Source organism: Trachurus japonicus, chromosome 21 (assembly GCF_045865225.1).
Source record: "Trachurus japonicus isolate A0001 chromosome 21, Traja_1.0".
In the NCBI taxonomy this organism is placed as follows: domain Eukaryota; kingdom Metazoa; phylum Chordata; class Actinopteri; order Carangiformes; family Carangidae; genus Trachurus; species Trachurus japonicus.
In genome coordinates this window covers 30830298-30856797 of record NC_140927.1, presented here as the reverse complement: position 1 = coordinate 30856797, position 26500 = coordinate 30830298, and the positions used below count along the sequence as shown (strand labels likewise).

Below are 26500 nucleotides of genomic sequence, written 5' to 3'. Positions count from 1 at the left end.
ACAGTTGTTGTACTGTCAATATCTCCGGTTTTACTTTTGACTAAAGTTGACAGCACCTAGTTTTACGGTGCTTTGAAGACGTCATATGATCTGATGATGCCGGCGTGATCATCAGGGTTTCTGCAGGCTCTTAAACAGTCTAAAAAGTCTTAAATTCACTGAAGTATTGTGTTCAAGTCTTAATTTTCTTATGCCCATGTAACGCTACCGCAAATGCTCAATAAAATGCTCCCGTCACGACACTTCTCTGTGCTCTACAACTCTACAACTACAAACGAGCCCAACACGCAACTTATATACTGCAGCCAATTTACTTTGCAAGTCATTTTGTGACTCTGCATACGTTTTTGTTTGTCGTGATGCAGCAGGTCTTAAATTTCATCCATAATGGTCTTAAAAAGTCTTAAATTTGAGTTGGTGAAACATACAGATACCCTGGATCATAGACCCCACAGGGTTAATTAAAGATATCAAAAATAAACAATAGTTTAAAAGCTGAGTCCTGTCTGAGGTAGAGAAGTAGAGATGTAGACGCTTCACAGCAAAAGGTCCAGTCACCTTTAGTCCCCGGGCCGAGACCTGGGATTAACCAGCTGGTCGGGGTTAAGGGAGAGTATTATGTCAGTGAAATGTCCTCACAACTGTAGAAAGACCGACACGTGTGTGTGTGTGAGAGTGTGTGTGTGTGTGTGTGTGTGTGTGTGTGTGTGTGTGTGTGTGTGTGTGTGTGTGTGAGAGTGTGTTTACTTACTTCAGTCTCCATTTTCCTCTGTCAGTTTCCAGCTGTTTCTCGTCTGAGCCCAAACTAGTCGCTCAGTCTTTACTTCTCCCTCCTCCCTCCCCTCCTTAAAAATCTCAAAGGTGACCCCCCTCCCTCCCTCCCTCCCTCTCTCCCTCCTCTTCTTCCTCTTCCTCCTCCTCCTCTTCCTCTGAGCTTTATGCATCTTTGAAGGTGTCACGTATTGTGTCTGATGGTGAGAGAACAACAAGCAGCGTCACGTCCACCGACCCCGACGGACCGACTCGTTCCGAGAAGAAGTCTGGGTCGAGTTGCCAAATTTCTCATTGCCTCCATTATTTTCTCTCTCCGTCTCTCTCTCTCTCTCTCTCTCTCTCTCTCTTCATTATATTTAACAATCTTGGGACCAGTTCCTGCTTCCTGCTTTCAAGAAATAGCTAAATTACATTTGGCCTCCAGTGTTGAAAAGAAGTTCTTTTGTTTTCCGTGTGAGGTTTAATCAGACTAATGGAGGTTAAAGGCAAGCCATCATTTCTGAAACTTTAAACAAGCCCGTGGTGTTTACCCGGCACATCAAGAGAAGTAGACTGGTGCAGAGTAAACACAGCAGAGTAACACAGAGGTTTGAATATTAAAAAAGAGCAAAGTAAAGCAGCAAAACAAAGACTGATGTTGTGCAGCGGTGACTTTGTGTTTTCTCTGTCATTTTCCAGTTTGTCGTCAACGTGCGCCTGGACGCCGGCGAGGCTGCGGTGAAAAACGTCAACTACTCTGCTCTGCTGGAGGAAGTCTTCAGCTTTCGCTCCGACCACGGCGACCCAGCGACCGCCGCCGCCGCCGCCTCGACGTAGACACACGGTGGGAGGTTGAACCCACACTGCAAACACTGCTCGTTCCCCTTTCAATTAAAGAACACGGCACATCCATCAGCAGAACCTCCACGTGTGTGTGTGTGTGTGTTTTCATGATGTGTGTGACGTGTGAAAACTAAAACGCATGTGAATGATTAGGGAAGTTTGTTTTCTTGCGTATGAATAATTTGGCAGCGACAGCCGTGTTTCGGCGAAAGCACGAGAACACAGATGCTTTTTGGATGTGGAGCTGCTTGTGTGTGTTTACACGAGTTGGTGGGAAATCCTTTCGGAGACAGCAGGCAGCAAAGCAGAACCACATTGTCTCAGGTCCGGCCCGCCTCAGAGAGCTCACACACTCACTCACACACTCATACACTCACACGTAAGGATCACAGGGCACATCGCACCGTGGACGATGATGAACGAGATGCGAGTCGTCCTTGGTTTTATATCGACTGCATCCACCAACAACACAGAAGCCATCAGTGTTCAATGTCAATATACAGAGATGTGAAAAAGTATTTTCCCCCTTCCTCATACGTTTTTGCATATTTGTCACACTTAAATGTTTAAGATCATCAAACACATTTTAATATAAGATCAAGATAACCCAAGTAAACATAAAATGTAGTTTTTAAATGATTATTTCATTTGTTTCAAGGGAAAAAAGACCTGACCCTATGTGAAGTAATTGCCCTCATTGCTACGGGGGAACACTACAGGTGAATAGGGTAAAACTTTTAACTAACAGATATCACCATGAAACTTCCCAAGTTTATCACTTACATTAAGACAAATATTTTTTGCATTACAAGTTTTGTCAAATTTTATGTTTAAATGTGTAAATGAGGCAATATGTAAAGAAATATGCGCTAATTTGCATACATTTCCAGAACCAAAATCTGAACAATGGATAAAGCTACTTTGACTGACATCTGACATATTAGAATCAGAAGTTTTTACAGAGGGGATTTTGGATATCTCTTTTTATCACTCTGTAAATGAGAAAATACTGTCACTAGTCCTAAAAAATCTCCATGTGAATGATATATCAACAATCCCCTCTGTAAAAGCCTTCAGAATATAAATAGGGATCAAACTGGAAGGTTTGGTGTCTGTAAGTGCTGCTGAAGCTCTGAGTCTGAGTCTGAGGAAAAACTCATTTTGAGAAAACGGCCTTTAAGGACTTGTACTGTAAAAATCCATAGATTGTTATTGTAAATCGTACTTTTACACCCAGGCCTGATCACTGCCAGACCTATCGGATCAAGAAATCACTTCAATAGAACCTGTTTGAGTGAAGTGAAGGTGGCAAAAAGATCTCAGAAACCAAAACATCATGCTGCCATCTAAAGAAAATTCAAGAAAAAATGAAAAAAACAAGTCATTTATCACCGTTAGTTCATGATTTAACAGCTAACCCAGGTAGGTATCATTTAAAAACTACATTCTATTTACATTTACTTGGGTTATCTTTGTCTAATATTAAAATTAGTTTGATGATCTTGAACATGACATACATGCAAAAACATATGAAATCAAGAAGGGGGCAAATACTTTTTCATGCCACTGTAGATGAGCTATAAACAAGTGTGTGTGTGTGTGTGTTTATGTCTCATGTGTTTATCATCAGGACTCGTTCTCACATTTAGAGCCGAAAAGTAAAAAGAGGACAGAGTGGATTTATTTCCTGTCCTCTTTGGTTTCCATCACGACTCGTCCTCGGCACCTGTTTCACATCCAGCATCATTGTCTTGGTGTTGATGGTAGTTATTACCGTCTGTTTGTTTGTCAGCGGGATATCGCTCTCAAAGCACTGAACTGATTTGCGCTGAACTTGGCGGAGGAGGCTGGGACCCGGGCCAGGGAGGAACCCATTAACTTTAAGGGGGGAGAGATCTGGATCTGGATCATTAATTACACTGAGTTTAAAAACGCTTTTCTCCTCTGAAGTCTGGAGTGTGGTGCTTCAGAGACGTCGGCCTTGGCTCAGGTCTCCTCGCTCGTAGCTATGGGGTTTCTTCTCTTACATTAGGCCAGACACTACAGAAACACTACAAAAACACAGTTCTTTCATGCACTGGTCAATTTTGAGATTTTGGGATTTTTTTCCTTAACATGTATTCTTTCATAAAAGTCCAAATAAATGGTAGAAAATTCACATTAATCTTTTTATTTTACTTCATTTTGTCTCTTTCGTCAGTAGATTTCTCCTAAATTCACCAAAAGTTAACAGCTACTGTGACATACTGAGCTGTGCTTGCTGACTGACCCATGTCATGTCATGTCAGGTCTCATTGTAAAGCTCTCTCTCTCCTGAACAATTGTAGGCTCCAAAAATTATAATTTCCTCCGTATCCGCAACCAATTGTAAAAGTACAATTTACATTAACAATCTATGGAATTTTACAGTACAAGTCTTTAAAGGCCGTTTTCTCAGAAAGAGTTTTTCAGACTCAGACTCTGAGCTGGAAATCTCCACTTCAGCAGCACTTACAGACACCAAACCTTCCAGTTTGATTCCTGTCTATATTCTGAAGGTTTTTACAGAGGGGATTGTTGATATATCATTCACAGCCTGATTTATACAACATTTTATTACTAAAAACATGGAGAAATTAGATTTTTTTTTTTAGGGCTGGTGATATCCAAAATCCTCCTCTGTAAAAACTTCTGACTCTAATATGTCAACAAAATAAAACAAGAATTTTTTGAAAGTGGCTTTATACATTGTTCAAATTTCTGTTCTGGAAATGTATGCAAATTAGTGCATATTTCATTAGATATTGCCTCATTTACATATTTAACCATAAAATTTGACAAAACATGTAATAGAAAAAATATTTGTCTTAATGTGAATGATAAACTTGGGAAGTTTCATGGTGATATCTGTTAGTTCAATTTTTTTTTCCCTATTCACCTGTAGTGTCTCCCCTTAACACACACGCAGGAGAATATTGCGAGAGTTTAATTTCCAGCAAACTACACTCTCATTATGAGTTTGGCTCAGTGTGTGTGTATGTGTGTGTGTGGCAGTGTTAAGACTATAAAAAGGCACAGGTTGTTGAAGCCGAGGCGCCACTGTAATCAGAGCCCGCGTTGCAAATTCTAGTAAGGGGATAAGTCAAACATTAGGTAATCAACCACCCAATCCCCCTGCATGTAGCCGACACACACACACACACACACCCCCTTCACACTGAGCACAGAAACAGTGCATTACATCAGCCCAGGCATTATCAGGTCCTCTCTGTCTACTTTCACACATACTAAAATATTAGCCCACCCCCCCCCCCTCCCTCCCTCCGCCTTGTCCCCGACCACCAAAACACAAAAGCTGACGTCGGTGCGGTCAGCGGTGGCCGGGAGCTTCCTGAGCGCATAACTTGGCCTTTTTTTGGCCTCGGTGAAAGCGCGACGTCAGAAACAGTCAGAGGAAACTATAACTCCCTCCCTCTCTCCCTCCCTCCTTCCCTCCCTGCCTCCAATCCTCGTCCACCACTCCGTCTCTTTTTGCAGCCGTGCTCATCTCGTTTTCTGCCTTGTCATGCTCTGTGACTCAGCAACAGCAAACTGAATGAGCCGCATCCCCATCATCATCGTCGTCGGGTCGAAGCACGGAACATCCTGTAGATGAGACGAATGGATGTCGATTTTTATGTGTAGTGTTAATTAAAGGAAAAGGCTGAGACTGAATATTATTACAAGTATTATTCATCGGTCAATGATTATTATGAGCGTTAGGACGTCTCCTAGTACTCTCCTGTCTCCTGTGCAGCGATGACTCACGGATGTGTGTTTTAATACTCTTTGGACAGCGATGGAGGCCTGTGACACAGAGGATAACACACAGATGTTAATACTAAAACTCCTTAGAGTATAAAGGTAGATGTTTGTGTTAAAGCCCCATACAGTATAAAGGTAGATGTTTGTGTTAAAGCTCCATACAGTATAAAGGTAGATGTTTGTGTTAAAGCTCCATACAGTATAAAGGTAGATGTTTGTGTTAAAGCTCCATACAGTATAAAGGTAGATGTTTGTGTTAAAGCTCCATACAGTATAAAGGTAGATGTCCATGTGTAGTGTGATTATAAAGTAGCTCTAGGTTCTATATTAATACTGTGAAAGTATCAAAGCCTCAGTCCACAGAGAAATGCACACAGCCTGTATTCAGAAACTGAGCCTTAAAACCAGCCGTCAGGACTTCCTGTCACTTTGTGATGTCACAACAAAGCCCCGCCCCCTCACCACCTGGATCCACCATTCATCCAACAACAATTTGCAGGATTTTTATTCTGAAATCTGCTCTGTTTTTTTTATTGGCTCAGTAAGAAAACAGTCAGCCAGTCAGAGGAGAGACTCAGAGCCTCCTCCTCTCTTCTGATTGGCTGACACCGACCTGTTGTTACTGGAGCTCCAGAGAGAAGCTGAAAGAGAGAGGAGATGGAAAACTAAACTGAGATGGTTTTGGGTTCTTAAAACCACAAATATATATTTTAATGGATAAAAACTTCAAATAAAACACAGTAGAAGATGAAAATATGGAGCTTTTAATATAAATTTCTGTATTGAATATAGTGGATAGAGTGGCTGATACAGTAACCGTGACATTCCCACTTAAAATCTAGCCAGGGAATATTTTTTTAAGGCCAAAGTGCCATAAAAATATGTAACATTTTATGTGGTTTCATAAATTTGCGTGACAGTTTTATCGACTTTATTGGATTTACTGGCGAGCATTGATATTTTGAGCTACATGTTTGTATAAAACGTTGCTGTATAAATAAAGCAGATTTGATTTGAGCCGAGCTATGCTGAGCTGAGATGTGATGTCGGCTTATCGTACACGTACCGTTATAGGAGCGGCCTGTTGGCTCGTCGTACCGCGCCAGAAGACTCCTGGAGAAACCGCTTTGTCAAAACGTTTTAAAACCACCACGTTCACGAACATGTGCGTCAAACTTTTTTTTTTTTTTTTTTGCAACCAAACACAGGAGGATAAGGCCGAGCATGAATCACCCGCTCTCCCCCGACGACGACGATGATGTGTCCTCTCAGCACGCCATGTTTTGTTGATGGTGGTTTGGGTGTTGATGTGGCTCTGTTGTCTCTCTGCCTCCGCTCGGCAGCAGCAGCAGCAAAAGAAGAACACGAAGCCTCTCGTTTTTGTCCTCGTTCCACTTTACTGCTGTTCTGCTCGGGATCGCCGGCCGCACTGTAAAAAATTGATATACGGGAAGGTCATAAAAGTCTCCTGGGTTAGGAGGATCCGCGTGTGCGTGTGCGTGTTCGTGTTCCTGTGCGTGATGATGGGCTTAGTGCGAGTCTGATGGAGTCATGGCTAATCTATGAAGTCTAAACAGATATCTGAGAACAAGGGGGGGAAAAAGATTTCTGTTTACTGGCCGCGTGCCTTTTCTTTTCTCATGACAACAAATCCTAAACCTGGAAGCACACGAAAACACACACACACACACATAAACACACACACACACACACGTTACAGAGCACCTGCGTTCAGATGTTGTTTTTCTCAGAAGCGTTTCCCCCCAGAGCTGCAGTTTCTTTGGCCCCACAGCTCACTCTGAATAAACTTCTAGTAACTGATACCACCGCAGAAGTCTCGGGTTTTAATTTCACCGCTGCAAACTGATTTTTCAAAACAATCTGAATCTGAATCCTTCGTTTGGAAACAACGTCTTTGAGCACAGTGGTTTTTCCTGTATTTACACACATACAAAATCTAAAAAACTTTATGGATAAATTGTCTATATTACTGTAATGCTGCATTCATTCACATGCTCGTGTGGGTGGTCCCGTCTTCCTGAGGTGGGACTGTCCGCCTGCTGAGTTCACTGTGTCCATCTGCATTACGTCCCAATGTGGAAACAACATGTAGCATTTATTTAAAAAACACATTGTTAGAAGAGTGGACAACCTCTCTAACTAATCTGCATGGACAACAACAAGCACTTTCAGCGCAAACGTGTATTATAAATGAAATGTTAAAAAAAAAAATTTGCACAATTTCTCAAACAAATGCCAACTCTTCAACAAGTTGCTCTGATTTAATGTGAATTTTTCCTGTTGGAAACTAATTTTTCTGATTATTCTGGCAACACGTGAATGCTCCAGCTTTGCTCTGAGCTAAATGCTAACATTACCATTAGTATGATGTTTAGTGAGTTAATAATTGATAATTAGCATGGATGGATGGATGGATGGATGGGATAGATAGACTTTACACCACTGCAGAACAAAATAACGTTTGCATTAGGCTACCATATAAACAAATAAATATCATAATAAAACTAACCTGATTTAAAAAAAAAAGAAAAACTGTAGAAAAATATATAAATATGCCATAAATACAAATGCAGGTGTCAATAGGTATAAATAAAATAAATGAATGGCATGCTAACATTGTCTAATTAGCATTGAAACCAAAAATTGCACCTTGAAGTTAAAATATATATCCTCCTCCTCCTGGTTCCTGTTGCCAGAGGAGACGTCACCAAAAAGAGAGAGAGAGAGTGATTCACCGTCTAAGAATAATAAACGTCTGAACAAATTTACATGTCAATCCGTCTGATGGATGTTGAGATATTTTACAGACTTTCCTCTTTTGGCAATCGCAACCGAGAACACAAACTTTTTCAAATGATGCCGTCAGTGTAGAAACAACTTCCTGATTACTTCCTTGGCAGGCAGCGGTGCAGCAGCCGGTGTCTTCCTACCTGCTGGCTCCCCATCAGACAAAAAAAGAAAAAAAAAACAAGTAAAAGAAAAGAGTCGGCGATCACTGGAGCCTGTCGCTGCCTCGGGAGAGTTCGCGGGAAAAAAGTGTGTCGTCCCCCCCATCCTTACCTCCGTCTGGGCCGCAGCGGAGGCCCATCGGTAACAACGGCACTTGTATGAAGATGAAGGGAGTTTAGCAGACTGCTGTTGGCCGCTCTCCCCTCATTCCAGTGATTCCTCGGTGCCTATGGGCATTGGCACGGGGAGCGGGGTTGAGGGGAGCGAGGGCGAAGGCTTAAGACCCCACTTTACAGGGTCAGCCGCCGCCCCGGGTTGCACATGGGGAAACACTTAGAGCCGCTCTGCTCTCTCATTGTTCCATATCTGCCTCTATCTCTCTCAGTTTTTCACTTTCTCTCTCTTTCATCCCTTTTCCGTCTCCATAAACCTCCCCCCTCCTCCTCTTCCCTCCTCCTCCTCCTCCTCCTCTTCTATCCAGCGGCTGCTCTTCTCATTCCTCATGCAGTATCACGCTCACGACCGTGTGTGTTTATGTGTAAATGTAAACGTGTGTTAAGATCATTAAACTCAGAGATCGCCATCTGAGAAGCACGGCGTCTCTTTGATACCGCCGTATTATTAGACGTCGTGAGCTCTTGTAGCTGTAGCTGCTACCCCCCAAACCCCCCCCAACACCACACTAGCCCCCAAGCCTCCTTGAAAAACCCAGACCTGGTTCGCTCATCACAGGTCGGTTGTCTTTGGCAGCTGCTGCGACATTGTTTTACCTGGTCAAGAAAAAGAGAAAGTTATTCTACACCGGTTGTAAATTATAACTATGGGACTATTTTTGTTAGACTCCTGGCTCCCAGCAGAGCCTATATTTGAGGCAAACATGCCTGTTTTTCTGTTGCACACTGGTTTCCACATAAATCTCTCAAAATTATAACCCCCCAACTCCACCCTCCTCCACCCTCCTCCGTTTTCTTTTTTCACGTTGCTTAGAATAAGGCTGGAAATCAATCTCCCAAATGAAGACTGAAAATGTCTGCGCGCCATCCATCAGTCCACAGCTTTGTGCCTGTCACACATAATACGAACCGGCTTGAAACAGGCTTTCCTGCACCGTGAGGAAAGAACAGAGAGATTTAAGATGAGAGCTGACACACAGAAAGGGAGAGAGAGAGAGATTTAACTCTTCAGGTCGAGGACCAGAGCGTCAGGGAGTCGGGGACGCCACGCCCATAGGTGTGACCAAGGGTGTGACTTTGGGTTAAAGGTTAAAGGGTTGGAGATCTTATTCCGGAGCATTTTTTTTTACTGAAATGCTTGAAATTCTCTTCACACTCTGATTGCAACCAATTAATTAAATGCTTTTTCACAAAAATGAAAACAGTCATTCACCTGTGGGACGGACAATCCTGTAAAAACAGCATCCAATCATCTTGAATGCCACGTTCAAGTCAATTGGATTGTGACGTGTCAATCAAGCTGCACTAATCATGTGCGCGATCAGAGTCTTCAACGAGTTACGACCGTGAAAAAGCCAACGCCGGCCAGTGTGTTGGACCACACTGAAGTCTGGTAGGTGGCGATGTAGCTCTGAGCTGGATGTTGCAGTGGTGTGATGTTTTCTTTCACCTGAATGAGCCATGAGAAAAAGCTGGTGGACAGTCAGCGAAGCTGTGCAGTGAAACACGACAGTATCGCGGAAAGCTGCGTCGCTCACATTGGGATTACATTGGGTCGCACATTGGGACACCTTCGCGGCTTCACCTTGATGTGAACCCAACGCGTCTTCCTGAGCTCTGGAGGCTTCAGAGAGAAGTCTGAGGAAAGGGGCTTGGACTTTTGACGTGTGTATTTTCAAAATGTGGCCTCTCCAACCCTACCCTTTAAGATCTCTTTGGTAAAAGGACAAACCGAATGTTCTAGAGATTCTTTTCAGATCAGCAAAATCCTACCAGCCCTAGCTTTACCTCCTACCAGCAAACTAGTAGAAACCAGTTAAAAATATCAACTTTTGGTTGCTTGCAAAGGAAATTAACCAAAAAATAACAAAGGGATCCACACACCATTGAGCTCCCATTTTAGACATTTATTAATATTCATTGTAAAATCTGCTAATAATAAAAATAGAGGCACTATTAGCTTTTTTGCTAATAGTGTTTTTTCACTTTTTTCACATTTTTGCAAGGGAAACTTAATCAATAAAAACATACTATAACAACTATATGTTTATTTAGGAGGTGTAGCAACCCAAAACGTAATAACTTGCCAATAATGTACTAACATTCAATACAGTCAATACAGAATAACTTTTTGCCAACAATGTAATAAGATATTACATTATTGGCCAAGTTCAAAAACTTTTGACATTGCAATAACCAGTCATTACATACCAGTTTTAATGGGTTTTTTAATACTTGGCCAATAGCGTAATAAGTTATTACGTTATTGACTCAAGCATTTTATTACATTATTGGCAAGTTGTTACGTTATTGGCTTTATTACATTTAAAATGGTCAAAATTGTTACATTTTGGCAGTTGTTCTGTTTTTGGTTGCTACAGGGGGGTTATATTGGCAGGATTTGATTTTTTTTTTTTTTGGGGTGGGTGGGTGGGTGGGTTGGGTTATAGCCCCCTGAATCTCCCCCCATAAATTACGCCCATGGGTGTGACCCTGCTAATCCCCGTCCTGATAAAGATGATAAGGAGGAGAACGGGGAGGCGACTCATCCCGCATCAGGTCCATCAGGTCACATCTCGAGCTGGTCCAGCCTGCAGCCAGGGTGGGAGGGGGGGTGGGGGGGTCGGGGTGGGGGTGTGGGGGGGGGCACCACAGCCGCCACATCGCCCCCTTTGATAGTGATTGGCTTATACGCTGATGTAACCAGGGGCGCAACCCGACCTGCAGCCTTTAATCACCGTCCTCCAGCAGCACGAAGCAGCAGCAGCAGGTCTGGTGTCCTACAGGCTGGCGGGAGGAAGGAAGGAAAATAAAATTTAAAAAAGACGAGTTTATTATCGTAACCTTAAGGAGCCGTCACACTGGAACAATATTATCTTTCTGTTTTACTGCCGGCCGTTTACCGACGATTGTTATAGGAAGGGAAAAGCTAGTTCTTATTTTATTTTACAAGTTGTCAGAAAGCTGCTTTTCTTTTTTTGTGGCCGTGTGTCATCCTGACATCTCCTCCTCCCCTCCTGCAGCTCCATATATCTTCCATCCTCTGGCCTTCTTCTTCCTCTTCTTCGTTCTTCACCCTCCTCCTCCTCCTCCTCCTCCTCCTCCTCCTCCTTCTCCTCCTTCTCCACATATGGGATTCACATTTGGCTTCGGCGAAACATTTTCTTAATGTGATATTATGATACATTATCTGAAGCCATTTACTCCCTGTCACCACCTCTCATGTGGACGCAAGCTGAGTAAAGCCAAAGGAGACGAGGTCAGATTCTGTCCAGGTGAGTTATGGCCGTTTAATTTGACACTGTTCGCAGCGGTGATCATTTACAAGGCCTGAAAGTGTAATCAAAACACAAACTGCTGCTTACGTGGGTCTCTCTCTCTCTCTAGGAGCCTGTTGGTGGTGGATAAGTTTTCACCCTCCTCCTCCTCCTCCTCCTCCTCCTGCTGCTGCTGCTGCTGCTGCCGGGCTGTAAATCGCCTCTGTCGAAGGTGTGTGTGTGTGTGTGTGTGTGTGTGAGGGGAACAGAAGGTGAGAAATTTGGGGGTCAGCCGAGGTCTTTCAGGTAATTGTGCTTCTTAAACTTTTGACCCACTAAGTCCTACTTAGTGTGGCGCAGCCTGCTCCCCTTATTTCCCCCGAGAGTTTTCACTCTGCATACCAGGACTTCTGTGTGTGTCTGTGTGTGTGTGTGTGTGTGTGTGTGTTTAAATGTGTGTAAATGTGTGTTTAAATGTGTGTGTGTATACGTGGTACAATGAGTATCTGAACATATGCTGTCAGCCTCACACACACACACACAGCTCATGTTATTCTTTTTCACCTATTCTGGCATCGTCCTTGTTGTTATTCCCACACTGTCTGACCGCCGTCCTGCTCTTATTTAATCAGCCTATGAAAAATCCATTAGTTTGTCATGCTCTGCACCCCCCACCCCCGACCCACCCCCACCCCCACCAATCCAGTCCAACCCACCCACCCTCCCCCACATCACTCTCCCCCCTATCACTCTCCCCCCTCTCTCCCACTCTGTCTGTATGAAACATGTTGAAAGAATTCATCCTGATACACGTGTATGTGTGTGACTTATTTGTCAGGCCGTCTCGTTTTTGCTCATTTAAAGGTACATTGTGTAGGAATTCCTCCCATCTAGCTTTGCGGTTGTATATCGCAAGCAACTCAATCGTATTTTTCATGCTGCATTCACTTGAAATTGGGCAGACGGCAGACGGAAACGGCAGAAAAAACAATACATGTGACAATATGTTGTGGTATTGTTTACCTGACCCACGTTTTACCGGCTTTCTCTCGACTTCTGTGACTAAAATGACATCTGGTTTGTTAGCGACGGCCGTCTGCCCGACTGCAGGTGAATGCAGCATCAGTGTAACGCTCCGTTCCTCCTCACTGCGTTACCGCGGTGACTTTTCACAGACGCCACCACCTCCACCTGAGCCGACAGCTCCGTCTGGTGTCTCCGCTGAGTTTCCGTGGTTTCCTACCGTCACGCTGCCGCTGAACGTAAAAACATGGCGACACCACATGGCAGCAGCACCGAGCTTACCCGCTCCATGGAGATATGAATGATATGAACGGCTCATTCAGAGCTGGAAGGAACACTTCAGTTTGTTGATGGGGGGATTACTGGTTAATGAAAAACAGACTGAAGAACCAAATAATCGATTTTCGTGAATAGACAACAGGAGAAGTTATACACAATGTCCCTTTAAAGGTGAATTAGGAGTCAGAGTGATTGATCTCACGACTAAACGATCGACTGATTGATGCGTTGATTCTTTATTTCTGATTCAGTGATGCAGCTGTAACAGAGACGTTCCCACCAGGAGGCTGACGGCTGTGAAGGCGAGCGACTTAACCTCCTGTTTAACCCCCTCCTCTCCTTTTCCACACCCCCCCACCTGCACACACACACACACACACACACACACACTCCCTAACCTCATGTGATGGGCAGGAGAGAAAGCGCGTGAAGCAGGAAAAGGCCACGGGGGCCAGTTGTTTTTAAATAAACTAAATCTGCTAACAGTTTTATAACCCTGACCTCGTAAAACCGGCTGCAGCGTTTGGTCAGCTCACTCTCTCTCTCTCCCTCTCTTTCTGATGGGGTGAGCGGAGCCGTCCGGGGCTGGAATTCCCATTTGCCACTGTGGAGCGTGTCGGTGCGTCAGCTGGTGTGTGTGTGTGAGAGAGAGAGAAGGAGAGAGAGGGAGAGAGGGAGAGAGAGAGGGAGTATGATATACGATTGCTGTGTCACGATCCACATGTGACGAGCGTCCTCACAGACGGAGCATCCAGGCTGCTGCCGCTCACTCTGCTGGCTCCCCCCGGCTCCAGGGAGGGAAAAGTGGGAGAGACAGAGAGACAGAGAGAGACAGAGGGAGGAGAGAGCAGCTCAGACAATCGGTGAGTGTGAGAGAAAGAGAAAGAGAGAGATAGAAGGAGAGGGAGGAACAGGAGGAACAGGAGGAGAGAGGAGCTGGACGGGAAACAACAGTTGAACAACAGATCCCAGCGTTGTGTTCAGTTCAGGATCTCTGGATAACTCAACCTCCACCCGCTGTCGTTGTCCTCCTGCTGCTGCTCCGGGGTGAGTCCACACACACACACACACACACACACACACACACACACACACACACACACACACACACACTCTCTGTCTCTGTACAGATCTGTCGTAGCTCCAGAGAAAGAGGTTGTGATTTTATTTTTTATTTTTATTTGGAGAGGACAGTGCACATTAATTAACATTTCTGTAAAAGTGCCAGTGTTAACCAGAGGCTAGTTTTCAACTGCAAGATGTTAAAAAGCCATTAAAATAATATACAACAGGAACACAAGGATCATAATACATAAAAATTTGCGCAAGAATAGAACATATCCAAACAGAAACCAGCAGACAATGACACTAAATTATATGATACTACTAAAAAGTAAAGCAACAAATAGACAGTAATACACAACAAAAAAAAACAGGATGTATAGTGCAGTTATATAAAATTTGGGTGAGATGAAGTGTCAGGGATGGATAGATGAGACGGAGGTGCAGCAATGCAAAGACCAGAGCAGCGTTTCTTGATGGAGTTGTGCTAAGACGGATTGAGAAACACAACGAAACCAAACAACGGGACGGTGAAGATGCATGTTCGTTCTGCGTCTGCATGTCGTGCGTTTCTCTCTTTCTCTTTCTTTCTCTTTCTCTTTGGCGCTCTCGAGTCGGAGAGTTCAACTTCTCCTCACTTGGTCTGGACCCAGATCGAGCCACTCCGCTCCACTCCGCTCGGCTCAGCTCGGCTCAGCTTTGCTCAGGTGCACATTCCTGTTTTATTGCAGGTATTTTCTGCTCCTCGCGCGCCCAGAAACCGCAAGTGGTTGTGATTAGGTCGCTGCGTGACATGATGTGTAATCGGAGGAAACATGTTTGTGTTGGCGCTGGCGGACACGCTAATCAGGCACTGACAGCGAGGCTGGAGGGATAGTGGAGCTACAGTGTGTGTGTATATGTGTGTGTGTGTGTGTGTTTCTGAATGTGTGTGTGCAGGAGCAGGAGGTTAATAGCAGCGTGGATACGTTTAGATATGTGTGTGTGTGTATGTGTGTGTGATATGTGTTTTACAGGTGCATGCGTTTACGTCTGTAAGTGTGTGATTGACTCGGCCGAGTGTGTTGAACCCTCAGGCTGCTGGAGACGATGACAGATATAATAGACTCTGTGGTAGGTAGAGAAGAGGAGGAGAGGAGGAGGAGGAGGAGAAGAGCTACCAGAACGAGAGAGAGAGAAGGTGTTTAAATGAAAAATGAAGTGGTGAGACCGGAGGATAATGAGAGAGAGAGAGAAGAGGAAAAACATCTGAGAGCGGTGAAGCCACAATAAATAGGAGAAACAGAATGAAACTGAGATGTGTGAGAGAGAAAGAGAGAGAGAGGGAGAGTTGGAGGAGGTGAGAGTGAGCGAGAGAGAGGCAAAACGAGGGAAAAACATAAAGAGAGAGCGAGAGAGAGAAGGAGAGATTGAGGCGGTGATGCAGACTTCCCTCCAGACGTCCTCTCTCCTCCTCCAGTGACACCAGATGAGAAAACGTTTGCACAGGAGGAAAATCTCTCTCTCTCTCTCTCCCTCTCTCCGAGCCGTCGCCTCAGACTGAAGCTCACCTCTGAACTGCTGCAGAAGAGGAAGAAGAAGAGGAGGAGGAGGAAGAGGAGGAGGAAGAGGAGGAGGAGGTGGAGGTGGAGGTGTTTGAAACGTTTCACATGCAGCCAGGTGCATGCAGACAGCAGCAGCAGCTCCGGTTGGTTTTGTGTCTGAGCGTCATGTTTCATATCCTCACATACAGTATGCTCCATGCAAACACACCCATTATTATTAGTTTATTAGTTTATTAAAGGGACATTGTGTAACTACTCCTGTTATCTATTCACGGAAATCAAAAGTCTGTTTTTCATTCATCAATAATCCCCCCCATCAACAAAGTGAAGTGTTCCTTTCAGCTCTGAATGAGCCGTTCATATCATTCATATCTCCATGGAGCGGGTAAGCTCGGTGCTGGCTGCCATGTGGTGTCGCCATGTTTTTACGTTCAGTGGCAGCGTGACGGTAGGAAACCACGGAAACTCAGCGGAGACACCGGAGCTGTCGGCGTCTCGAGGTCGAGGTGGCGTCTGTGAAAAGTCACCGTGGTAACGCAGTGAGGAGGAATGGAGCGTTACACTGATGCTGCATTCACCTGCAGTCGGGCAGACGGCCGTCGCTAACAAACCAGATGTCATTTTAGTCACAGAAGTCGAGAGAAAGCCGGTAAAATGTGGGCCAGGTAAACAATACGACATCGCCATGACAACATATTGTCACATGTATTGTTTTGCGTCGTGCTGACGGACCACTTGTTTACATAGAGGCTTGTTTATGCCGTTACGTGCAGCGGCTGTCGTCCGTCTCCCGTCTGCCCAATTTCACGTGAATGCAGCATGAAAAATACGACTGAGTTGCTTGTTGCGATATACAACCGCAATGCTAGAAGGGAGGAATGACATTAATCATTTGCAGAAAATGAAGAGGTGGTTGCACCAGATTCAGCTCACAGCTCATTTCCATCTGCAGTCCCAACATATAACATATAAAAAATACACAGAAAACACAAAGCACAAACTACTATACAAGGGTGATACATAGAATGACACATATAGACAATAGACAACACATAGACAATACAGAAACAGTTTCCACATCTAAAAAGACTAGGTCAAGTGCAATACATTTGAGAAAGGTGTACCCTATCCTGTATGATCAATGGAAAGAAAAGCTAAGTCATACATGATACAAAATATGATAAAACATTTTAAAATTCACAAATTCCCATTTCACAAGATTGTAAGATAATTCCATAGATTGAATGCGTTAAGAGGAACTAAGATACATTTTTTAAGAGACTAACTGAGTAACAAGTGCCCTGCTTTTAAGCGTGCTGGCAACTTTGGTTATCCAGTAGCCATTGTTTTAAATTATGAGAGAAATTTTTAAAAGTTTCTTCTGCTTTTCAGGGTTTCATACACACACACTCACACACACACACACAGGGGCCCATTGTGGTTGTGTTTATGTGGAGTGTGTTGAGGCTCTGATCAGCAGCAGCTCAGTGTCTCAGTCAGCGCTGCAGGAATGTGTTTCTGACAAATGGATGCTCCGCACGAAGCCGCGGCCAGGCCGTCGACACCAACCTGAACCAACCAGACATGTGACACATCTCTGCTGCTGCTGCTGCTCTGCTGCCCCCCCACAGAAACCTGCTGCTCCGGTGTGATAAAACAAACTCGCCCACCACCATGACTCCTTCCTTCTCTCTCTCTCTCTGTTTCTCTGGTTCTTGTTTCATCTTCCTCCTCGGGCTCGGAGCTGAACGGAGGATTGATCTGGTTTCATGTCGCCTGCAGCGGCTCCTCGCTGATGTTAGAGGATGGAGAGAAGGGAGGATGTAGAGGTTCAACACACAACAACACAAGAAGGAATCCCATAATATTCATCACCATCATCATCATCACACATCCTCTGTGTCTATGCAACGTTTTTTTTTTTGTTATTTTTCTGAGAAGCCAAATTGTAAAAGCCAACACGAGCTGAGCTGCGGCTCAGATGTTCGGCGCTCAGATCCGCTGTGTTTGTCTTATCTTTACTGGGGGGGATATATTTAGTGAGGAGCTTAGCTTTTAGGAGGCTGGCGCGTGGGGAGGGGGGTGTGCGTGCGTGTGTGTGTGTGTGTGTGTGTGTGTGTGTGTGTGTGTGAGAGAGAGAGAGAGGAAGAGTAAGTTGGTGTGTGTGTGTTTCGGGAGCTGGCGTCAGTAGACAGTGGAAGAGCTTGGCACGCTGCATGCCAAACTCTGTGTGTGTGTGTGTTTCTGTTCGTGTGTGTGTGTGTGTGTGTGTTCGTGGGTGTGTGTGTGTGTGGCTGGAGGACAGGTCTGTGGGTCTGCCCCCCCTGCCCCCCCCCCTTCTTGCTCCAGTCAGGAATCTGCCCTTTAGTTTATTAAAAGCTGGTGAAACAATGGAGGGAGGTGAGGTCGCAGAGGAGGAGGAGGAGGTGGAGGTGTGTGTCTCTGTGTGTGTGTGTGTGTGTGTGTGTGTGTGTGTGTGTGGATAGACAATCATGACATACGTAAACTCTGGGCTCGGTGCAACGGGAGCGAATCAGAGAGGAGAGTGATGATGTCGTTGGAAAGACGGAGGGAGGGGGGGGGTTTATTCATGACGGCTTAAAAAATTACTTCCCCCACTCTACCTGTCACTTCTCCCAGAACCCCCCCCCACACACACGCACAGACACAGACACACAGACACACACACTCAGCCGACATCCTTTGATGCACCTGTTTTCTATGCATGGCAGCGAGGAGGAGGAGGTGGTGGTGGGGGCGGGGCGGGTTTATAACCAAGCTGCCCGCTGCCAGCACACACCAACACCCCCCGATCCCTGGACAGCAACTGTGTACACATACACATACATGTTCACTACCAGTCAGAAGTTTGGACACAACTTCTCATTCAGTGTTTTTTCTTTATTTAATTGTTAGATTCAAAGTGAAAATATTAAAGCAGAAGTAAGCGGTAATCCGGTGGTTTTGGCTAACTTCCTGTCAGCCGATGGAGTTAGCAGTCCCCGCCCTCGTCCCTACGTCACCACATTCACGCGCATCCCTTGGCTGCACACACAGAGAGGACCGCCCCTTTATGCCGTTCTCTCTCCTCATTGGATAAAGGTTGTAGGATACAAGGAAAGTTTTCTCCTCGGCTTACAGCAGAGCAGAGGGACTGACAGACCCGTGTTTCGGACCAAACACTAGTGATTGCTGTCGGAAGATATAACTATTTAAGACTTATATTAACAAATATTCCGCTTACTTCTGTTTTAAAACTATGAAGGAACTCATGTGGACTTATGTAGTAAACATAAAAAAGTGTTAAACCAGGGGCGTCAAACTCATTTTAGTTCAGGGGCCACATACGTACATATGGCGTAGTTTAAAGCAGAAGTAAGTGATATATTTGTGTTAATATAAGTCTTAAATAGTTATATCTTCCGACAGCAATCACTTACATAGAGTGTTTGGACTGAAACACGGGTCTGTCAGTCACTCTGCTCTGCTCTGAGCCGAAGAGAAAACATTTATCGTATCCTACAGTTTTTATCCAATGAGGAGAGAGAACGGCATGCAGGGCTGTGTGTGCAGCCAAGGAACGCCGTGAATGTGGCGAAGTAGCGACGAGGACTGTTATGGTGCGTTCAAGGAAACTCGTGTTTTTCCGACCTGTGAAGTCGTACCAGTTCGATCTGGTACGAGTTCACCGGTCGGAAGTTACGAGTGGCCGTTATAGTGACTTTCACCGGTAAAACAGGTCGGAAAAACACGAGTGGGTTGCCTGAAACGCTACAAAGTCGTAAGTTGTGACTTGAAGCTGTAATTTACGATTTCAAAAGCCTGCCTGGAACGCAGCATTAGCGAAAACGACCGGACCACTTACTTCTGCTTTAAGCTCAAGTTGGCTGAACCAGTAAAATAACATGTTATCCACATTTTTCCCGAAAGTCAAAAACGTAAGCCTTAAGTTTTGCTCTTTCGGTGGAATTTTATGTTTACGTTTCCATGATTTTGGTAGTCGCGGTAAATGCATGGATCATCACACCAGCTTTTAACAATAGATATCACACAAATTGACATGCGTGTTAAAAGCCAGCGTTCATAGATCCATGCGTTTACCGCGACTATGACAACGACTGAAAACCATGGAAACGTAAACGTACAATTCCACCGGAAATGCAAAACCGGCTTTCAGGTTTTGACCATAGATGACGTTTGGAAACTTGTAGATGAGTTAAAATTATGTTATATCCCTTTGATTTAGTGCAAAGAAGTGAAGGTCCATCATTAAGTTGTTTTGATTTAATGAACTTAACTTCTTACAAAAAGTTATGAACAAAAAAAAAATCTGCAGTTTCAACAATATTATGCCTCTTCTTCTATGTAACTTTCACACTTGGCAAATTCATCCTGTTAGCCGTACCTTTGACACCCCTGTGTTAAACAAAGCAGAATATGTTTCAGATTTCAAATTTTTCAAAGTATCCTCCGTCTGCTTTGATGACAGCTCTTCACACTTTTGATTCAGTCGTCAGCTTCATGAGGTCGATCCGTCACCTGGATGGTTTTTGTTTCTCTAGGAGTTCCCAGAGGAGCTGCTGAGCTCTTGTTGCTGTTTCACCTTCAGCAACTCAGTTGGGTTTAGGTCAGGTGACAGAAAACACTTTCGTTTTAAAGGGGACATATTATGTAAATATCACTTTCTGAAGGCTCTTTAACATATATCTGGGTGTTTGTTTTGCCTTCTGGGCCCCAAAATATGAGAATTGACAAAAAAAATCTGTAATTTTCAGGCTCCTGAGGTTGAAATTCATGTGGTTTTGCGAGCTGTTGTTCCCTTCCAGTGATGTAACTATCTTTCGAATTTGCATAATACCACCCCTACCTGGTACCTGTAAAGGGGGCGTGGCCTGGTGAGCAGTGGTTCATTTGCATTTAAAGGGACAGGCACTGAAACCAGCCGTTCTGAACAGGGCTGTTTAGAGAGGATGAAAAGAGCTGTGATGTTTGATCCTTGGGGGATTTTGACTTTAAGACACCTGGGAACTATAATAATTTGTGGAAAGGGGGCAGAATATGTCTCCTTTAAGGTATACTTTTGTGTTTACAACATAACTCCATATGTGTTCCTTCATCATTTTGATGTCTTCAGTTTGAATCTACAATGTAACGTAAAGAAGACAACTGTCCAAGCTTTTGACTGGTACTGTGTGTGTGTGTGCTGGTTTGCATGTGTGAGAAGAACAAAGCCTCATGAGCGAGGTGTGTGTGTGTGTCTGTGTGTCTGTGTGTGTGTATTTATACATCACAGCGCTCCCCACCGCTGAGAAACCAACTGTGGTGACGCGGAGCTTCGGTCGCTCCGACACAGAAAGCAACATATGGTGGGAACAGTTGGAGCGGCTCCCTGAGACAATGTCATTGTTTCACTTTTACCTCTCAGTGGGACGTCTAGTTGGCACCTCCGGTCCTGCAGGGTGTCAGCGTGTGTGGAGCCGTTTGAATGAATTATTGATTAATATGGGATGGATTTTTGGGAGTTTGTTTGTGCCAGGAAACGATGACGAATGCTCAGCACGACCGTCCAGAACCTGATTAACAGAGCGAATCCTGAAGGTCCAGAGGGTAAATCAAATCGACCAACGTCCCGAGAAAAATATGATTAAAATTAAAGTTGAATTACTCAAGTAAATGACACATAATTCAATCGTAATCAATGTCAAACATAATTTTATACTAAATTGAGATGAAACTCAAAACTTTTTTAGCAAGTGCAAATAAAAATGATCGACAACAAACAACAGAACTACAAGTTTAGTTTATTAAGGGACAGTTGTGCAATGACATTAATCATTTGCAGAAAATGAAGAGATGGTTGCACCAGATTTAGCTCACAGCTCATTTCCATCTGCAGTCCCAACATATAACATATAAAAAATACACAGAAAACACAGAGCACAAACTACTATACAAGGGTGATACATAGAATGACACAAATAGACAATAGACAACACATAGACAATACAGAAACAGTTTCCACATCTAAAAAGACCAGGTCAAGTGCAATACATTTGAGAAAGGTGTACCCTATCCTGTATGGTCAATGGAAAGAAAAGTTAAGTCATACAAGATACAAAATTCGATAAAACATTTTAAAATTCCCAAATTCCTATTTCACAGGATTTTAAAAATAATTACATACATTGAATGCGATAAGAGGAACTAAGATACATTTTTTAAGAGACTGAGTAACAAGTGCCCTGCTTTTAAGCGTGCTGGCAACTTTGGTTACACTGCAAAAACTCAAAATCTTTCCAAGAATATTTGTCTTATTTCTTGTCAAAATGTCTAATTTCTAGTCAAAATTAACACAAAAAACTTCCTTTCACTGGCAGATTTTTCTGCTTATTTCAAGTGAAAATTTGTTTGAAACAAGTGAAAAGGATCTAAAATTAATTTAATTTTTAGGTGATGAGTCTTACTTAAAGTGGAAAGAGATTTGTAATAAGAAAGAAAAACTTGCCCCACTGTCAGATTTTTCTACTTATTTCAAATGAAAATAGACTTGAAATAAGTCAAAAGTGTTTAAAAACAAGCTACTTTTTTATGTATAACTATGTATGTATATGTATAAATATACATATTTTAGGTATAATGAGATTTGTTTTGACTAGAAATGACATTTTGACAAGAAATAAGACAAATATTCTTGGTAAGATTTTGAGTTTTTGCAGTGTGTCTAGTAGCCATTGTTTTAAATTATAAGAACATTTTTAAAAAGTGTGTTCTGCACTTAACAAAATACAAGAAACGTAAGAATCAAAGACTTGAATAAAACTTTAACAACAGATATAAAACACATCAAATAATAAAGATCCAAAACATCAGAGTCTGGTTTGAAGATCACTGGATTTAAACGATGCAACGCGGCGAGGAACATGGAGGGTTAAGTCAAGATACTAGACCAGATCTTATTTACGCTTCACTGCTGAATATCATAGGTAGGTCAGTCCATGTGTGTGTGTGTGTGTGTGTGTGTGTGTGTGTGGGAATGCGTATCCACCTGGGAGGCGTCTTCTTCCTGCCTGCAGCCTCTAACTGAGACATCACAGTCTCCTCACTCACTGGCTCCGAGCTGGAATCACCGTCTCATAACTCCCAGAGTCCTAAAAAGCCTCAGACCGGAGGGATTGTGGGATTGCGGCGCTGTGGTTCTGTGGTTTTGGCTCCACACAGATGCTGGATTTTTATTTTATTTCTGTGTGTGTGTGTATGTGTGTGTTTCTTGCTGATACTCTGATACCGGACCACTCCGACTTTAAATGATCTGCCTCCCTCGGGGTCGACGCTGCTTCGACTCCGATCTTTATACAGAAATGAGGTGGAATTGTACAAAATTTGATTTTTTTTCTCTATGACACACGATCTGTGTTTTTAATAAAGCAGTAAATGCAGATGCTGAGATACGTCTGCACGCTTTAATGAGTGTGTAGTTACATATAATACCTGCTGTTTCATTCCTGCAGCCCGAGGGCCCGCTCTGATTAACTTTCTCCACACACCGCCGCAGTTAAAGACGGAGGGGGAGAATACTTCAGATTTTTTTGTGGCGGTGGGGGGGCTGAATTATTAAGAATATGACTTGTCTCTGAGCCAGTGGAGGTGGAGAGGGGGGGTGCATGTTGAACCCAGTTTCCCTCAGATGTTGTGCTCTGTCAGAACCTCGGGGCTTTCTGTTGACACCAGTTCAAGAAGTGGAACCAAAGTTGGTGAAGGTTTTAGCCCAGGGCAGGGGTGCTTAAGTGTGGGTACACGGGCACGGCTGGTGGGCTAGGTAGGCCAAGTAGGCTGGAGCTCCAGGGCCACCCGACTGCAGGTGAATGCAGCATCAGTGTAACGCTCCATTCCTCCTGACTGCGTTACCGCGGTGACTTTTCACAGACGCCACCTCGACCTGAGCCGACAGCTCCGGTGTCTCCGCTGAGTTTCCGTGGTTTCCTACCGTCACGCTGCCACTGAACGTAAAAACATGGCGACACCACATGGCAGCAGCACCGAGCTTACCCGCTCCATGGAGATATGAATGATATGAACGGCTCATTCAGAGCTGAAAGGAACTCTTCACTTTGTTGATAGGGGGCAATACTGATTAATGAAAAACAGACTTTTGAACAGAATAATCGTAACTTATTTGGCTTTTTATTAGCAAAAATCAAATATTGCTTTCATTACGCGTTCAAGATTGTGTTTGTGAAACTGGAACGAGCTAACTGGCTGCTTCTAACGCCGGTAACTTGATGTTTCGTGCCTCTGATGCGTCACGTCCTCTTAACAGCGTTGACCTTTTCGCCCGCTACCTGCAGTTTTAGCTCCTTTACAAGATTCTTGTTTTTAAAACCCGTCAGCTGGCTGGAGACATTAAAACCCGTCAGCTGGAGAGTCAGTTGTCACGACGGCGGGTGGAGTCGACCGCCATCGCCCAGTAAATGACAAGTCTTATCTTCGGTTGTGTTCTGTTCTGGTTTGTTTTGTTTTGTTACTCCTTCTGAAAAACTGTACTGTGTGTGTATATATATAAATATACATATGTAAAGTGAATGAAGCCCATGAATCTCCTGCCTTGGCCCCTGTGTCTGTGTTATTTATGGGCTGTTTGCAGAAGAATCTGAGGAGAACTATCACCTCCATTATTTCCACTTCCAATAATGAAGCCTCTGCTCCAGACTACTTGTTTTGGACGCTCTTCAAACTTGGCGAAGGTTGCGATAACTAATTCTGGACATCACATCTCCTCTCGCTCCTCTCTCCCCCCCTCTCTTGGGCAGAATCGAACCCGCTCTCCCCTCCTTTCTCTTGTCAGAACCAAATATCTCTTCACCCACTTGAGGCAGGAACAGTGTGGCCTCTGTTTCCACCTCCTCCTCCTCCCACGTCCTCCTCCTCCTCCTACGCCGAACACGGGTCGCTGTTCGCTGATGGCTTCAGGATGATGGAGCTGGATGCACGTAAAAAAAAATAAATAAATAAAAAACCTTGAACATGACCTCACCCGGTGTCTGGTCCCAGACTGCATACTATTCCTCACACTCACATGCATCTGAAGGCGTTTTTAACCAAGATAAGGCCGACTTTGGCTTCCAGAAACATCCACTCACTTGTTAGTCGAATGGAAAATTTGACTTTTTGCCGGTGGAGGTTTTACTGGACGGACGGACGGATGCTGGCCTCGAACGGGGTTTCTCCTCCAGCAGCCGTCAAGCGTTTAGAGCTGTTTACTTTAATTGAGGTGAATTTTCATGGGTAATTCGGAGCGAACGACTCGTTGTAACTCGTTGTGGAGCTGCGCTGCCAACAGAGCTCGGCTTCTTTCTTTTTTTATTTCAATCATGAAAACATCAAAATGACAGAGGGAGTCGTCTTGATCCAACTCCACTGAAGGATGGATGGACGGAGGTGAAGGCTTTCGCTCAGGAAGTTGATAAGGGGAAATAGTAGAAGCCAAGGAGGAAAGGAAACCAATAGAAGAATAATGGCATTATTCTTCAAAGTGGAGGACAATGTTGGATTTGTTTTTGTAATTATAGCTCAGTTTGAGTGGACGATGGGGTCGAGTCCAAACAATAGATCCAGGAAAGATACGGAGCGTAACGGTTTTGGGTTTGTCCGCCGGTCATTATACTTGGACGAGATGGGGGGGCGGGGGCGGAGGATCCAGCTGCTGTTTGTGAACACCCAGGGCACTATAAATCTGAGTCCAGGGCAGGTGTGGGTGAAGAGGGGGAAGAGGAGGCCACGCCGCGGCCCCTCGACGGTGCAGCAGACAGTCAGTGAAGGCCAGGGTTGGGGAGTAACGGATTACATGTAACGGCGTATTTAAAGCCCCAGTGTGTAACTTATTTGTCTTTTTATTAGCAAAAATCAAATCTGTCTTTCATAAATACGTATTTCACTGAAGGTGAATCACAGCCGCATACAAATGAAAGCTTTCTGGTACCTTAGAATGAGTTGTTACAAGTCGTTACAAATACATAAGTGGGCGACGCACCGAACCGAGGCGGCCATGTTGCATCGCCATTTTTTTTACGTTGAGTGGCAGCGTGACCGTAGGTAACCACAGAAACTGAGCGGAGCTGTGGGCTCGGCCTGTTAAAACTGTCACCACTGTGTAGTGTGAGGAAGGACGGAGGCACTGGTGTTGCATTCAGGTGCAGTCAGGCAGACGGCCGTCGGCAAACCCACCGGATGTCATTTTACTGCACCAGAGAAAGACGGTAAAACAATACCACATCACCATGACAACATATTGTCACGCCTGTATTGTTTTGCCTCGTGCTGGCGGACCACTTGTTTACATAGACGCTTGTTTATCCTGTTACATGCAGCGTCTGTTGTCTGTCTGACATCTGCCCGATTTCACGTGAATGCAACGTAAAGAATACATTCCGATATGCAACCGCACCGCTAGACGGCGGGTATTCCTACACACTATACCTTTAATGCTTTTGTTTAAAAGAGCCACGGTAGCCTTGATCATGTGTGAGATCATTCAAAGCAAATTCAGTGTCCCAGTTACTGTAAAGGCGATTTTGAAGTAATCTAAAAGTAGTCCAGGAAGTATTCAGAATACATTACTTTACTTGAGTAATCCAAATACATTACATATTACATTTTAGGACATGTAATCAGTAATCTGTAGGGGAATACACTTTAAAAGTAACCCTCCCAACACTGGTGAAGTCATCACTCAGTCACAGAGTGTCCTAATGAACTCCCTCACACTGATACGATCTCTGTATATTATCCTAAAAGCCCCATTATCTGCGGCAGCTGC

At 44.2% G+C, this 26500-nt stretch overlaps 1 protein-coding gene across 2 annotated transcripts in view; it reads left to right on the top strand.

Annotated features, from left to right (window-relative positions):
- The window catches only part of efhc2 (EF-hand domain (C-terminal) containing 2), a 28163-nt gene extending 26495 nt beyond the window's left edge, over positions 1 to 1668 (top strand). For both annotated transcript variants that reach the window (XM_085766088.1, XM_085766089.1), the window contains exon 15: positions 1453 to 1668. In XM_085766088.1, coding sequence (XP_085622214.1) covers positions 1453 to 1590 — 138 coding nt within the window. In that variant the 3' untranslated portion in view covers positions 1591 to 1668. The remainder of the gene's footprint in view (positions 1 to 1452) is intronic.
- The last annotated feature ends 24832 nt before the right edge of the window (positions 1669 to 26500 follow it).